Source organism: Vigna unguiculata, chromosome 1 (genome assembly GCF_004118075.2).
Source record: "Vigna unguiculata cultivar IT97K-499-35 chromosome 1, ASM411807v1, whole genome shotgun sequence".
Classification (NCBI taxonomy): Eukaryota; Viridiplantae; Streptophyta; class Magnoliopsida; order Fabales; family Fabaceae; genus Vigna; species Vigna unguiculata.
In genome coordinates this window covers 34714870-34728130 of record NC_040279.1, presented here as the reverse complement: position 1 = coordinate 34728130, position 13261 = coordinate 34714870, and the positions used below count along the sequence as shown (strand labels likewise).

General features: G+C 27.5%; 2 protein-coding genes across 2 annotated transcripts; both read right to left on the bottom strand.

The window, feature by feature from the left end:
* Positions 1 to 1599: 1599 nt before the first annotated feature.
* LOC114178903 (UDP-glycosyltransferase 73C2-like) lies at positions 1600 to 3257 on the bottom strand. Its single transcript, XM_028065054.1, has one exon. It carries the CDS (start codon positions 3165 to 3167, stop codon positions 1668 to 1670), a length of 1500 nt encoding a protein of 499 aa, XP_027920855.1. The 5' UTR covers positions 3168 to 3257; the 3' UTR covers positions 1600 to 1667.
* Positions 3258 to 7979: 4722 nt separating this feature from the next.
* Positions 7980 to 9721, bottom strand: LOC114187772 (UDP-glycosyltransferase 73C5-like). Its single transcript, XM_028076170.1, has one exon. The coding sequence runs from the start codon at positions 9570 to 9572 to the stop codon at positions 8109 to 8111; it is 1464 nt and encodes a 487-aa protein (XP_027931971.1). The 5' UTR covers positions 9573 to 9721; the 3' UTR covers positions 7980 to 8108.
* Between the last annotated feature and the right edge of the window lie 3540 nt (positions 9722 to 13261).

The following is a 13261-nucleotide window of genomic DNA, read 5'->3' as shown; positions in this document are numbered from 1 at the left end:
GACTGATTAATATTATTTTATACTATTAACTATTAGTATAAATTAAAAGATATTACAATTCTCAATATTTTTATCAAAATTAAAATATCACTATATAATATTATGCTATAATAGTATACTCTTAGTAAATAATATATAACTTAGTCTTGAACAAACCTTTATGTATTTGGCCTTTCAAAGATTGAAAGAGATTAGAAAGATTACATTTTTTTTTTCTGCGTTGATATCAAATACTAACATTTTAACTCTAATAATGCGTGTTTTTAGCATAGGAAGTTTAGTGTATAACATATTTTATTGTTATTTTCGTAAGAATAATTGAGGTCTAATATATTAACTGTTTAATATATTAATTTGTCTTCTTGAGCGTCTTAATTTCGTTTCATTGTTTTTAAAACTTTTAGATCATTAAAAAGAAAATGCAGTATTGCATTATTTTTTCATAAAATTTTTCCGAGCATAATTAACTGACAACCGAAATGAGCCATTTAGTATCATATACAAGAAGGATGACACATTACACATAAATAATTTATATTAAGAAAATGAAAAATATTTTTTGAGACCCACTCTTTTAATTAAGAACCAGTTGACAATCCTTTTAATAATAAAATATAATATAACAAAAATAAATATAAATAAAAATTTGAAATAAAATAATAATATATACGATTATTGGGTAGTTATACATATTATAAAAATATTCAAACTATTATCATAAAAAAATAGGAATTATAAATTAATAATGCGTCATAAATAATAGTCCTATAATATGTCTAGGAGAAAAAAATATAGCCTTATAAGTAAGGATGAAAAATAATATTCATCCTACTAATATTTTTGGATGAGATTAGTAATGAATAGTTGGTATTTGTGGATAGTAGATATTTTAATATATGTATCTGTTTATAAATGAGTTGAGTGTTGATATCATATTATTTATAAGGAGTATTTATATATGCAAAATATTACAATTAAAATTTAATTTATATTTATTAAGTTAAATTTAATTAAAATAAGAATATATTTTATATTTTATTAAATTAAATTAAATTTACATCTTTTTATAATTTTATTTTAAATTTTAGTTTAAAAATTTATATAATATTTCTTTTAAAACAGATACAGAATGAGTAGTGACTAAATATTTTTTGTTGTGGATAGGGTAGTGCCGTGTTATCATCTACTTAAAAGGAACATTTTAAACTTCATTTTAATAATACTACAAAGGCGTTATCGCGTATGTGTTTATGCATTTCTTAAATTTGCATGATATTATATTAATATGTGATGATAATGTAATATTATTAAACTAATATATAAATAAAATTATATTTATTAAAAGTAAAGTGAAATATATCAGAAAAGATGAGAGAATAATTGTTGATAAATAGAAGAAAATAAAAAGAGAAGAAGCAAAGATAGACGGTATTATAAAAAGTTTATAAAAGTAACTGTCAATTTTCAAAAATTTAATAAATCGTTATATTTTAAAAGGTAAAATTGATATTTTGAAATGTAAATTCAAAGAAAAAATTTCTTTATATGTTATTATAAATAAGAGTATATATTAATATTTTACATTAAAAATAAAAGAAAACAGTGGATATAGTATTACTAGAGGCTGAGAGTTCCTATCTAATGTTGGGCATATTAAACCGAACAAATCAAGAAGAAGACGTAAGTTGTGAATCCTCCAGGCTAAGGCTAGTTGATTGCTGCATAATTTCCTTGATTAGTGAAGTGATGGCAACGTGAGAAGAACCTCCGTTTTCCATCGCTCTCTTTCCCATCTCACACAATTTTTTTACCCTTTCTCTTCTCTCTTTGGCTTCTTCTCCATCTTCATCCATCACCATGAATATTGCCCTCTTAATATCATCCTTCTTCACCATCACACCCATCTTCTCCTCCTCTCCCCACATCACTGGAGCCTCTGCACCCACGCTCACCCCAATCTTCAATACATCTCTAACAAGCTTTTCGTTCAAAAATTGATCGCCAAATAAAGGCCAGGTAACAAGTGGCACTCCACCACTTATCCCTTCAAGTGTTGAATTCCAACCACAGTGTGTTAAGAATCCTCCAATGGAATAGTGTGATAATATCATTACTTGTGGAGCCCAACCTCGAATTATTAGGCCTCTCCCTTTGGTTCTTTCCTCAAACCCTTCTTCAGAGATCCACTCTTCCAGTTCTTGGAAATGACTTCCCTCCCTAATAACCCATACAAATGGCCTTTTTGTATCCTCCAAGGCCAAGGCCAACTCCACAAGTTGTGAAGGAATTAAGTTGCATAAGCTTCCAAAACAAACATACACCACACACTTGTGTTGCTGCAAATCTAGCCACTTCAAGCATTGGTGCCCATTCATTGAGGCCTGCTTGCCTCTTTCAGCCTTATCCAAACCATCTCTGTTACATAATGAAACAGGACCAATGCACCACACCTTATCATTTCTCACCTTCTTGTAATCCCTCACATACGTCTTCTCCAACTCTTCAAAACTATTTATGATAACCCCATATGACTTCTTATCAGCAGCACGCACCTGCTCTCCAAACTCCTTCGAATCATAGGAGAGTGCTCCTGGTAACTGCTCTTTGGTAACTTGAATTTTGTCAGGTATGCCAGGAATAGTGAAATACTCTGTTTTTGAAGTGATGCTTTCACGAACCCCTGAAGTGTGTACCTGGTGGAGACAATGGAGGCAGAAGCAAGAAAATCCGTGGAACGAAATCCTTGGAATACGATACTTTTCAGCTAGCTGAGCAGTCCAGGGAATGCAAAAGTCAGAGATTATGCAACTTGGTTTTGGTGTTAGTGCTTCAAACAATTCCTCGGCTGACTTCTGAAGCATGTTGACGGTGCGGAACATTTTGTTTATCATATCCATTGAGGTTACCATGTCGAAGTTCTCACACCCTTCGGGTAATCCTGCCTCTTTGGCTGGAAAAGGGAGTTGTAGAAGTCGGATTTGGAGGCCAGATGAAACAGCACGAGAAAGGACTGAATTGAAACGTAATGCATTTTTTGGAGTGGTGAATATGGTGACAACCACACCACGTTGTGCCAATAGTCTTGCAATATCCATCATGGGGATCATGTGGCCCTGAGCCATTAGGGGGAACAAGACGAAGTGAAGATCGGTTATTTGAGAAACCATGACTACTATAAAAGAGGCAAATGAATTGTGCAGTAGTAGTATGTGGCTGAGTTTCTTTCTTTGCAATGGTTTCTACTGTAGCTTATGCAGAGAGACATATTTGAGGAGATGACGTAAGTGCATATGCTATTATTTTGCACACTTTACATTTCATGCGTTATTTTTCACTCCTCCATTATAAAAAAAAAAAATCATGTCAAAAAATGAGTATAGGTTGTCTCAACCTCCCATTTCCTATCTTGATTTCTTTTTTAGAGTAATGATAAACAAACACGTTCACATGTCTCGCTTATTTTACACCTCCAGCTTTAACCTTTTTTCTTTTAGTATTAAGAAAATTATATTTGAAATTTGTTTCATATTACCATCAATTAATAGTTGAAGACCATTAATAACTTATGAAAAAGCCTAATTTCTAGTGGCGGCAGTCGTCATATTTATCCTTCCTACACAAGACAATTTTTTAATGGCAAGCCAAGAACTTACTAGATAACACATTATAGATAATATTTACTAAAGCAACACAATTAACTGTAATATGATAAAGTTTTATTACTGAGAAATCAAATTCTCGATATGATTTTATTTACCAAGTGCTGACCAAATTTTTCCTCTAAAAAAACGAATTTAATACTTATATTATTTAAAATTATTAAATAAAAAAAATTAATATGCAAGAAATTAATACAAGATTAAGCTAATTTTCTAAATTATTTATATAATTTATGGAATAATATATTCATGTTCTCTTCTATAAATAATCAATTATAAAATTAACTTCTATTTATAATCATAGTTTTGAATAATAAAATTATATCATGAATAGAAATTTATACATACAGTTCATAATAAAATAAAATAATATTTTAAATGAATAAAAATTATTTAATTTATTTTAATAAAGTCAACTCCATTAATAAACTGATTAAACAAAAATGAAGAGAAACTCTCTCGATCTCCAATCTTCAAATAAATAGATACAAGATGAAAAACTCTAAAAAGAAAGGAAATTTTAGACAATTCACGTATCCAAATCTTTCGTCTACTTATAACCTTAAATAGTTCAAATTATACATTTATAACACTATTAAAATTATAAATACAATCATCTTTATCTTTTATCTTTAATTTTTGATAAAAGTATCTCATAGATCAGAGAACATAAATCTAAATCACATATTAAAGGTCATGAAGTAGGGATGATAACGGAGCGAGACGGAGACGAGTTTTGCTATTCCATATCTATTCTCGTAAAAAAAATTCATCCCCATCTTCACACAATAATAATAGTCGTACATATGCATATGTCTCAATACCAGCCACTACTTATTATTATTAGTTGTATTACATTAGTATTATTATTATTATTAACATTATTATTAAAAATTATTATATTATTATTAATATAATTAAAAATAATAATAATAGTCGTGCATATGTCTCAATACCAGCCACTACTTATTATTATTAGTTGTTTTACATTAGTATTATTATTAACATTATTATTAAAAATTATTATTATTATTATTATTATTCTGAAATAAATATTATTTATTATTAAGAATACTTGTGATGGGTTATTTAATTATTTTCATACTATTATTTTTTTTACGGGATCCGTAATATTATTATTATTATTATTATTTTTTGAATTATTATTATTTGTATTAGTAGTATTAGTGTAAATATTAGTATTAATAAACATTCAGTATTATTATTACTTTTATTAGTAATATTAATGTTATTAATAATAGTATAATTATTTTATATTAGTATTATAATAATTATCATTATCATTGTGATTATTATTTTGTTTGGATTCCTAAAATATCTTATGTCTACATTTTATATGGAAAAGTGTAAACTCCACCTCAACCTTTTATATGGTTTAATTACACATCATTAATCAATTTTATAATTTAAAGCAAATATATTTACATCTAAATATTATCAAATTATTTATTTAGATATTATATATAATTATACATAATTATAACACTTAATATAAATTTTCTATTTAAATATAATAATAATAATTATACAAATATTGAACTAACAGTCGTCTTCCAATCCAATGCATTTTTATATTATATACAAACAAACTCACGGTAAAAAATTTTGAAAATAAACTTATTTGTCCAGATGAAATCAGGTTAACGAATCTTGAAAATCTTTAGTGCACAATCTTCTTGATACAGTCATGAAGTTGTTTTTTCCTTTACCACCCATGTTAAACTTTTTCTTTGAATGCAGACAAATCCACCAATTTTTTTCCCTCTTAAAACATCATTTTTCCATATATTACTTTCAATGTTTGTAATTTTATATTTCAAAATATTAAAAGAAAAACAATTCCTCACTTTTGCAACTATATTTAAACTTTTAATTAATATACCCTCCAAAGATTATAGTAACCATTAACCATGTGACATTTTAATACATAAATATCACAATAATCATAACCATAATATTATTTATAATCAATGTATTTATTAGTAAGCAATTTAAAACATAATATTTTGTTATTCCATCTAACAAAATATCTATGATTATTTGTAAGCAATTTTAAAATAATCTATTAAAAAATATAATATATTTTTATTCCAAGTAACAAAATATCTAAAGTTATTTGTAACCAATTTTAGATTACTCCATTAAAAACCATGACAACAAAGATTAAAGTTACATTGATCCATCATAATTCTAATAATATCTAACTCTAATATTTATTATTATTAATGGTATGAACAATAATATTGTATAATGATATATATGAAAAGATGATTAATTACAAAAGATAATTAATATTCTTTTTATTTTACAAATACAAAATTAAAAGAAAAAAAAAACACACCACCTGTGCGTACGCACGGATATAGATTAGAGAACATAAATCTAAATCACTTATTAAAGGCCTAGGTAGGGATGGCAACGGGGCAGCGCAGGAACGAGTTTCCTATCCCATATCTATTCCCATCCTCATACAAAAACTCAACGGGTATCAAACTTTTGTCTCATCCTCGTCCCTACCGACTAACGGGTATAATCTCGTATCCATACTCATACCCGTTTTCTAACTACTTCAATATTAATCTTTATAAAAGAAAAAAAAATACAGTAAAGAAAACATAATATTTCAAATATTCAATATTAGGAGGATGATTGTTTCTTTCATATCAAATATTTTGAAATTAATTATAATTGTTTACATTTTACATTAGAATACCAAATAAAATTTCATGAGAATCAAAACATTTATTAAATTTGCAAACTACAAACATTAATGAAACTTAGTTGATAAAATTAAAAATATTTTAAAAAAATATAAAAGGAAAACAAATATTCAAATTAAAATATATTTTAAATGTTTGTTTACTTTAATTTTTTAAATTCTAATGAATTTCTTCTTTATACACTACTAAAAGTTATAATACATCACTTGATCAAAACAACACAAAGAACAAATAATAAACATAATAATAAAATTTTGACATAGATTTTGTATCTTTTGAACTCCAATATACGTGGGATAATGACAACAAAATATTCATGGCAATTACATTAAATTTTTATATTGTAGTAAATAAAAGTTATTTATACAATTAAAGTGAAAAAGTTACAATATGAGTTAGAAAATAAAAAATAATTAGATAGAATATATCGAAATATTATTCTACATGATGAAAATAAACAATAAATAAAAATATTAAAAAGTTAACAAATGTGTGTCCTAGAAATAATTTGAGAAACTATTGAATGAGATTGCACAAAAGAAATCAAATGTATAATTAAGGGTATAATAAGATGAAAAATATCTGAGAGATATAAGAGAATTTTTTAAATATCAACATATGTACCCAATGGTTGAAAAAAAACAAAAATTATTTTAACGAAACAAAAGAATTCTTTAAATTAAACAAAAATTAATAATAATAATTAAATAATTTTTTTTATATCCTTAAATTGAGAGTATTAAACATTCTCATATTAAAGGAAAATATATAATAAATAAAAATAGTAAAAAATAATAGAAATATTCAAATGTAAAACATAAAATTTTTTTAATTGACATACATAATTTTAACATAATTACATAAAGTTTATGATAAGATGAAAAATATATTGGAGATACGAATGAGTTTCATGACAAACCAAATAATTAGAAAAAATAAAAAATAGAATATATATATATATATGATTACTTAATTAATTGTGAATATTTTAAAAATTTAAACGGGGATGGAGATATGGCGGAGACGAGTATTATGGCGGGGATATGTACATCCCCATACCCATCCTCATACCCAATTGAAAAAGTCAGAGATTCTCCATACTCATACCCAATCAATATGAAAATTCCCCGTCAAAACAGGAACGGGTTGGAACAATACCCACGAATTTATTTGGCATGTGCTTAGGCCATTCAACTTCCAAACTCAAATTTACTTCACGAGTTATTTCTCAATTTCTTGAATCAGATGGATCCAAAGTCTCACACCTGTATTGACCTTAGAACGGTAAAGCAATACAATTTTCCAACTTTAGCCCGATTTCCAAACCTCAAGAAAATTTATACTTTTTTAATTTTTAATTTTTATTTTCTAATATAATTTAGTATAAATCACTGATTTTTTTAAAAAAAACAAAAAAAATAATACATTAATTAACGACCCATGTTAAATAAAAAATGAGAATAAAGAAAAAATAAAAATTATAATACCATTGTCCTAAATTTAACACATGTTTAAACTAATTTATTTTTATAAATTTTTTGAAATACTATATTATAAAATATATTATTTTAATAGAAAGTTTTAAAAGGAATAAAACATATATTTCACAATTCAAATAAAATAATCCCAAAATATAAAGCAAAGACATAATAGCAAAAAAGAAAACAGCCAAGGATATGACTAAAGTTAAAAAACTACAGTCAAATTTTTATCCTGATTGTTGCATGATGTCTTGGATAAGAGAAGTGACATCAAGATGAGAAGAGCCTCCTTCTTCAACAGCTATGTTTCCCATTTCACTCAATTTGCTTACTCTTTCTCTTCTCTCTTTGCCTTCTTCTTCATCTTCATCCATCACCATGCATATCGCCCTCTTAATATTGTCCTTCTTCACCATCACACCCATCTTCTCTTCCTCTCCCCACTTCAATGGAACCTCTGCCCCAACGCTCACACCAATCTTCAACACATCAGTTACAAGCTTCTCGTTTAAAAATTGATCACCAAACATGGGCCAGGTAACAAGTGGAACTCCAGCACTTATCCCTTCAAGTGTTGAATTCCAACCACAGTGCGTTAAGAATCCTCCAATGGAAGAGTGTGATAATATCATTACCTGTGGAGCCCAACCTCGAATTATTAGGCCTCTCCCTTTCGTCCTTTCCTCAAACCCTTCTTCAGAGATCCATTTTTCCAGTTCATGGAAATGACTTCCCTCCCTAATAACCCATACAAATGGCCTTTTTGTATCCTCCAAGGCCAAGGCTAACTCAACAAGTTGTGAAGGAATCAAGTTGCATAAGCTTCCAAAACAGACATACACCACAGACTTGGGTTGATGCAAGTCTAGCCACTTCAAGCAATGGTGCTCGTTAATTGAGGCCTGGTTGCCTCTTTGAGCCTTGTCCAAACCATCTTTGTTGCATAATGAAACAGGACCAATGAACCACGCCTTATCATTTCTCACCTTCTTGTAATCCCTCACATACGACTTCTCCAATTCTTCAAAACTATTTATGATAACTCCATATGACTTCCTCTCAGCAGCAATCACCTGGTCTCCGAAGTCCTTCGAATCATATGATGAGAGTGATCCTGGTAACTGCTCTTTGGTAACTTTAATTTCGTCAGGTATGCCAGGAATAGTGAAATACTCAGATTTTGAAGGGATGCTTTCACGAATTTTTGAAGTCTGTAGCTGGTGCATACAGTGTAAGCAGAAGCTGGAAATTCCCTGGAACGAAATCCTTGGAATACGATACTTTTCAGCTATTTGAGCAGTCCAGGGAATGCAAAAGTCAGAGATTATGCAACTTGGTTTTGGTGTTAGTGCTTCAAATAATTCCTCTGCTGACTTCTGAAGCATGGTGATGGTGCAGAACATTTTGTTTATCATATCCATTGATGTCACCATGTCGAGATTCTCACACCCTTCAGGTAGTCCTGCCTCTTTGGCTGGAAAATGGAGTTGTAGAAGTCGGATTTGGAGACCAGATGAAACAGCACGAGAAAGAACTGAATCGAAACGTGATGCATTTTTTGGAGTGGTGAATATGGTGACAACCACACCGCGTTGTGCTAATAGTCTTGCAATATCCATCATGGGGATCATGTGGCCTTGAGCCATTAGGGGAAACAAGACGAAGTGAAGATCGGTTATTTGAGAAACCATGACTACTGTAGAAGTGGCAAATGAATTGTGCAGTAGTTTGTCACTGCGTTTCTTGCTTTGCAATGGGTTTTAGTGTAGCTCGTTTTATGGAGAGTGGCATATTTGAGGAGATGAGGAAGTGTATATAAGCTATCATATCTTGATAGAAAAATTTACTTTTCATACTTTACATTCACACTTATTTCTCACTCCTCCATTATTCTTTCTCACTCCTCCATTATTGTCTCAGTCTTCCATTGTCCTATCTTATCTTGATTTCCTTTTCAATAGAAACGATAAACAAACACGATCTCACGTCTCACATGTACAATTTTCTCTTATATTTTTAGCTGTGTGATTTTTCAATTTTTTCTTTTCTTATTTTTAATATTCAAAAGTCATTTAGAACATAATACCTCATGTTATATAAGAAAATTATCAAAATTTAATAATTAAATATAATTGTTCCTCACTTATTTTACACCTCGAGCTTTAACCTTTTTTTTTTCTTTCAAGTATTGAGAAAAATATATTTGACAGTTGTTTCATATGACCATCAATTAATAGTTGAAGATATTTATGAGAAAAGCTAGATTACACATTGCCAAGAATTTTCCAGACATTATAGAGAATATTCATTAAGGTAGCACAATTCACTATAATATGAGATAAAATTTTATTACTGAGAAGTCAAATTCTAGCTTTTGTTTTGTCAAAATTAAATTTCCAGAAAATTAGTGCTGACCTAATTTTTCCTTTAGAAAAAAACGAACTTGAAAAAACACTTACATTATTTAAAATGATTGAATAAAAAAAAGAAATATGCAAGAAATTAATACAAAATTAAGATAATTTACTAAATTATATATATATATATATATATATATATATATATATATATATATATATATATATATATATATATATATATATATATATATATGGAATAATATGTTCATGTTCTCTTCTATAAATCATCGATTACAAAATTAACTTCCATTTATAATAATAGTTTTGAATAATAAAATTATATCATGAAAAAAATGTACGCATACAGTATATAATAAAATAAAGTTAACATTAATATTTTAGATGAATAATAATTATTTAATATCAATCATCGGGATCATGTGGTCTTGAACCATTAGGGAAACAAGAGAAAGTGAAGATTGTTTGTTAAGAAAACCATGACTGCCAGAGGCAAATGAAATGAGACTTTGGAGTGTAGGTTTGGTTTTGCACATAATATTTGTATAAGGATAAAGATCTGTTTGTTTTTTAAGGGATGTACTTTTTGTTATGATGAATTTTAGAGTAACTTAAATGTTTGTTTCAAGAGTTCTGAGATGGATTTCAGAGTTTTAAGATTTTCATCCTCTTATTTTAAAGAGATTATAAAAAGAAAAAATATGTTATCACATATAAATTTTGATGTTTTTTCCCTAACCTTTATACAATTTTTTTTTGTTGTTAATTTTGAAGTTTTATGTTAATAAAAATTTGATTTAAATATGTGATGTTATTTCTTCAATTTTACTGTTTACTAATGTAAAACCCAGAAAATTTAGAATAAAGAGAAACGAAAAAAAAAATTAATATCTTAATTAAGATTTGTTATTTTATTTAATTGAATTATTTCATGTCACGTGCATTCACATTTGCTCCATAAGTATGAAATTTTGGTTACTTAATTTCTTTTAATTTATGTGATGATTTGACATATGTTTTTAGCAAGTTGGTGTGCAGCTTTTGGGTTGGATGAAAGAAAAATTGATGGTGGAAAAAAAAAATGCTTTTATGTTGTGGTGGCGGAGATATAGGACTTATCTCTAGCTATTTGCTTTATTAGCATTTAAGCAACCTTGGCTTGGATGAAAGAATGGGAATGTGGTTGTTCCTTTCAAAGTTTACACTAGGATTGCATGCTTTTGGGTTTCTTCATTGATTCACTTTACATTTGATGTGGTTAATCAAGGGGTCAATGGTGCATATAACTTAGTTGTTTGTCTTGGTTTTGTAAGATAATTATTTTCCTTAGTTTTAGTGTTATGTTTTTCTCCTTCTATCACATGTTTTTTTAAGGCAAAACTATACAAACCTATTTTTCCTAATGTGGACCCGTAACCTAGCCGTTTTGCATGGTTTCATACTTTGCATCATGTGACCACTCCTTGAAAGCCATGGATTGTAAGAAAAAAAAAAAGAAATTGTTTCACTTTTAGATTTGAGACGCAAGTTGGTTTACGTGAGTGTGCATGGATCCACGAATTTGTTTAACTTTCTCAATTTATGATTCTCGGGTGCAGACGTGGGATATTTTTGGATCATTCTTTCATTAGCATTTAAGATAATTTTACTTGGATGTGACATTCATGGATGGCCATGTTGACTTAGTAGTCTTCTTTATTTTGCTTATTTTAAATTTGCGGGGCCACGTATGGTTGAGTGGTCTATCTGTGACCGTGGTCTTGATATTTAAATCATTTGTAGTGAATTTAATTGCGGGTTTTATTTTGAACTCACTAATACCAGTTAAAGTGGCATTTTCAAAATTTAAAGATTTTGGTTATCATGTTAGGTTTTGGATTTATTTAATAATTAAGTTTGTGATATTGTTGAGTATATGTTCGGAGGAATTTTCTTTCTGGAATTTTATTTTTCATACATGATGTGTGATTGTAATTATAATGTTTAAGTATATTACTGGGATATCATGTTTAATATTATTCACAATATCTTCTTTGGCTAAATTTCAGTTATATATCATCGTTATAGTTAACTTATCCTTATTTATTTGTTTGTTGTGTGTGTGGTGATCGAATGACATGTATGTTATATGGGAGCAAATGATCATATAAATGTATCTGAGGAGGAGTAAATTGATGAGAAGATGAGTGAACTCGGAATTTTATTATTATAATTTTAGTTGTTTTAAATTAAACATTAAAGGCAATCTAATTTTTTTTTATTTGTTGTTGACATTTTAGAATTTTTTAAATAGTCACGTTTGAATTACGATTTTATTATGAATTTGAGAAATAATCGTTCCGCTACAAGTATACGTTTTTATAACTCACTGTGACATTCCATCAAATTGTGGTGTTTCAACTTACTTCTTTTAATAAATTAAGATACCTGTTATACAATCTAAATTATTGAAAAGTTGAATATATTTTTCTTTTATTGTTTTTTATGTATAACATATAATAAAATATTTACTTTGTTTTATTAAATTCAAACACCAATTATGAAATGTAAATTATTGAAGATATAATGTGTATTTTTTTTCTAATAATAAAAGATATATTAATTATTATGATAAAAAACCAAGTTAAAAAAATAATAAAAAATGTTATAATATGTGAAATACCAACTAACAAGTAATATTGAAATAAAAATATAATACAAACAAATACTTCAACTTAAACTAAAATTTTATAATTTATTAAATACACAAGAAAAAATAAATTAAATAAGTGTTTCGTTACCCACACCCTTAAAACAGAGAAATAATAAAATAATAATAATAATAAATTACTAATTTTAATTGTAAAATTAAAACTATTAATTTTTTTAATAATAATAATGATTATTAAATCTTGTGGATAATTAATAATAAAAATAACATTTATAATAGTAATAATAATAGAAAAACTAATAAAATTATAACAATATTATTAATACTACTAATAATAATTAACATAATAATA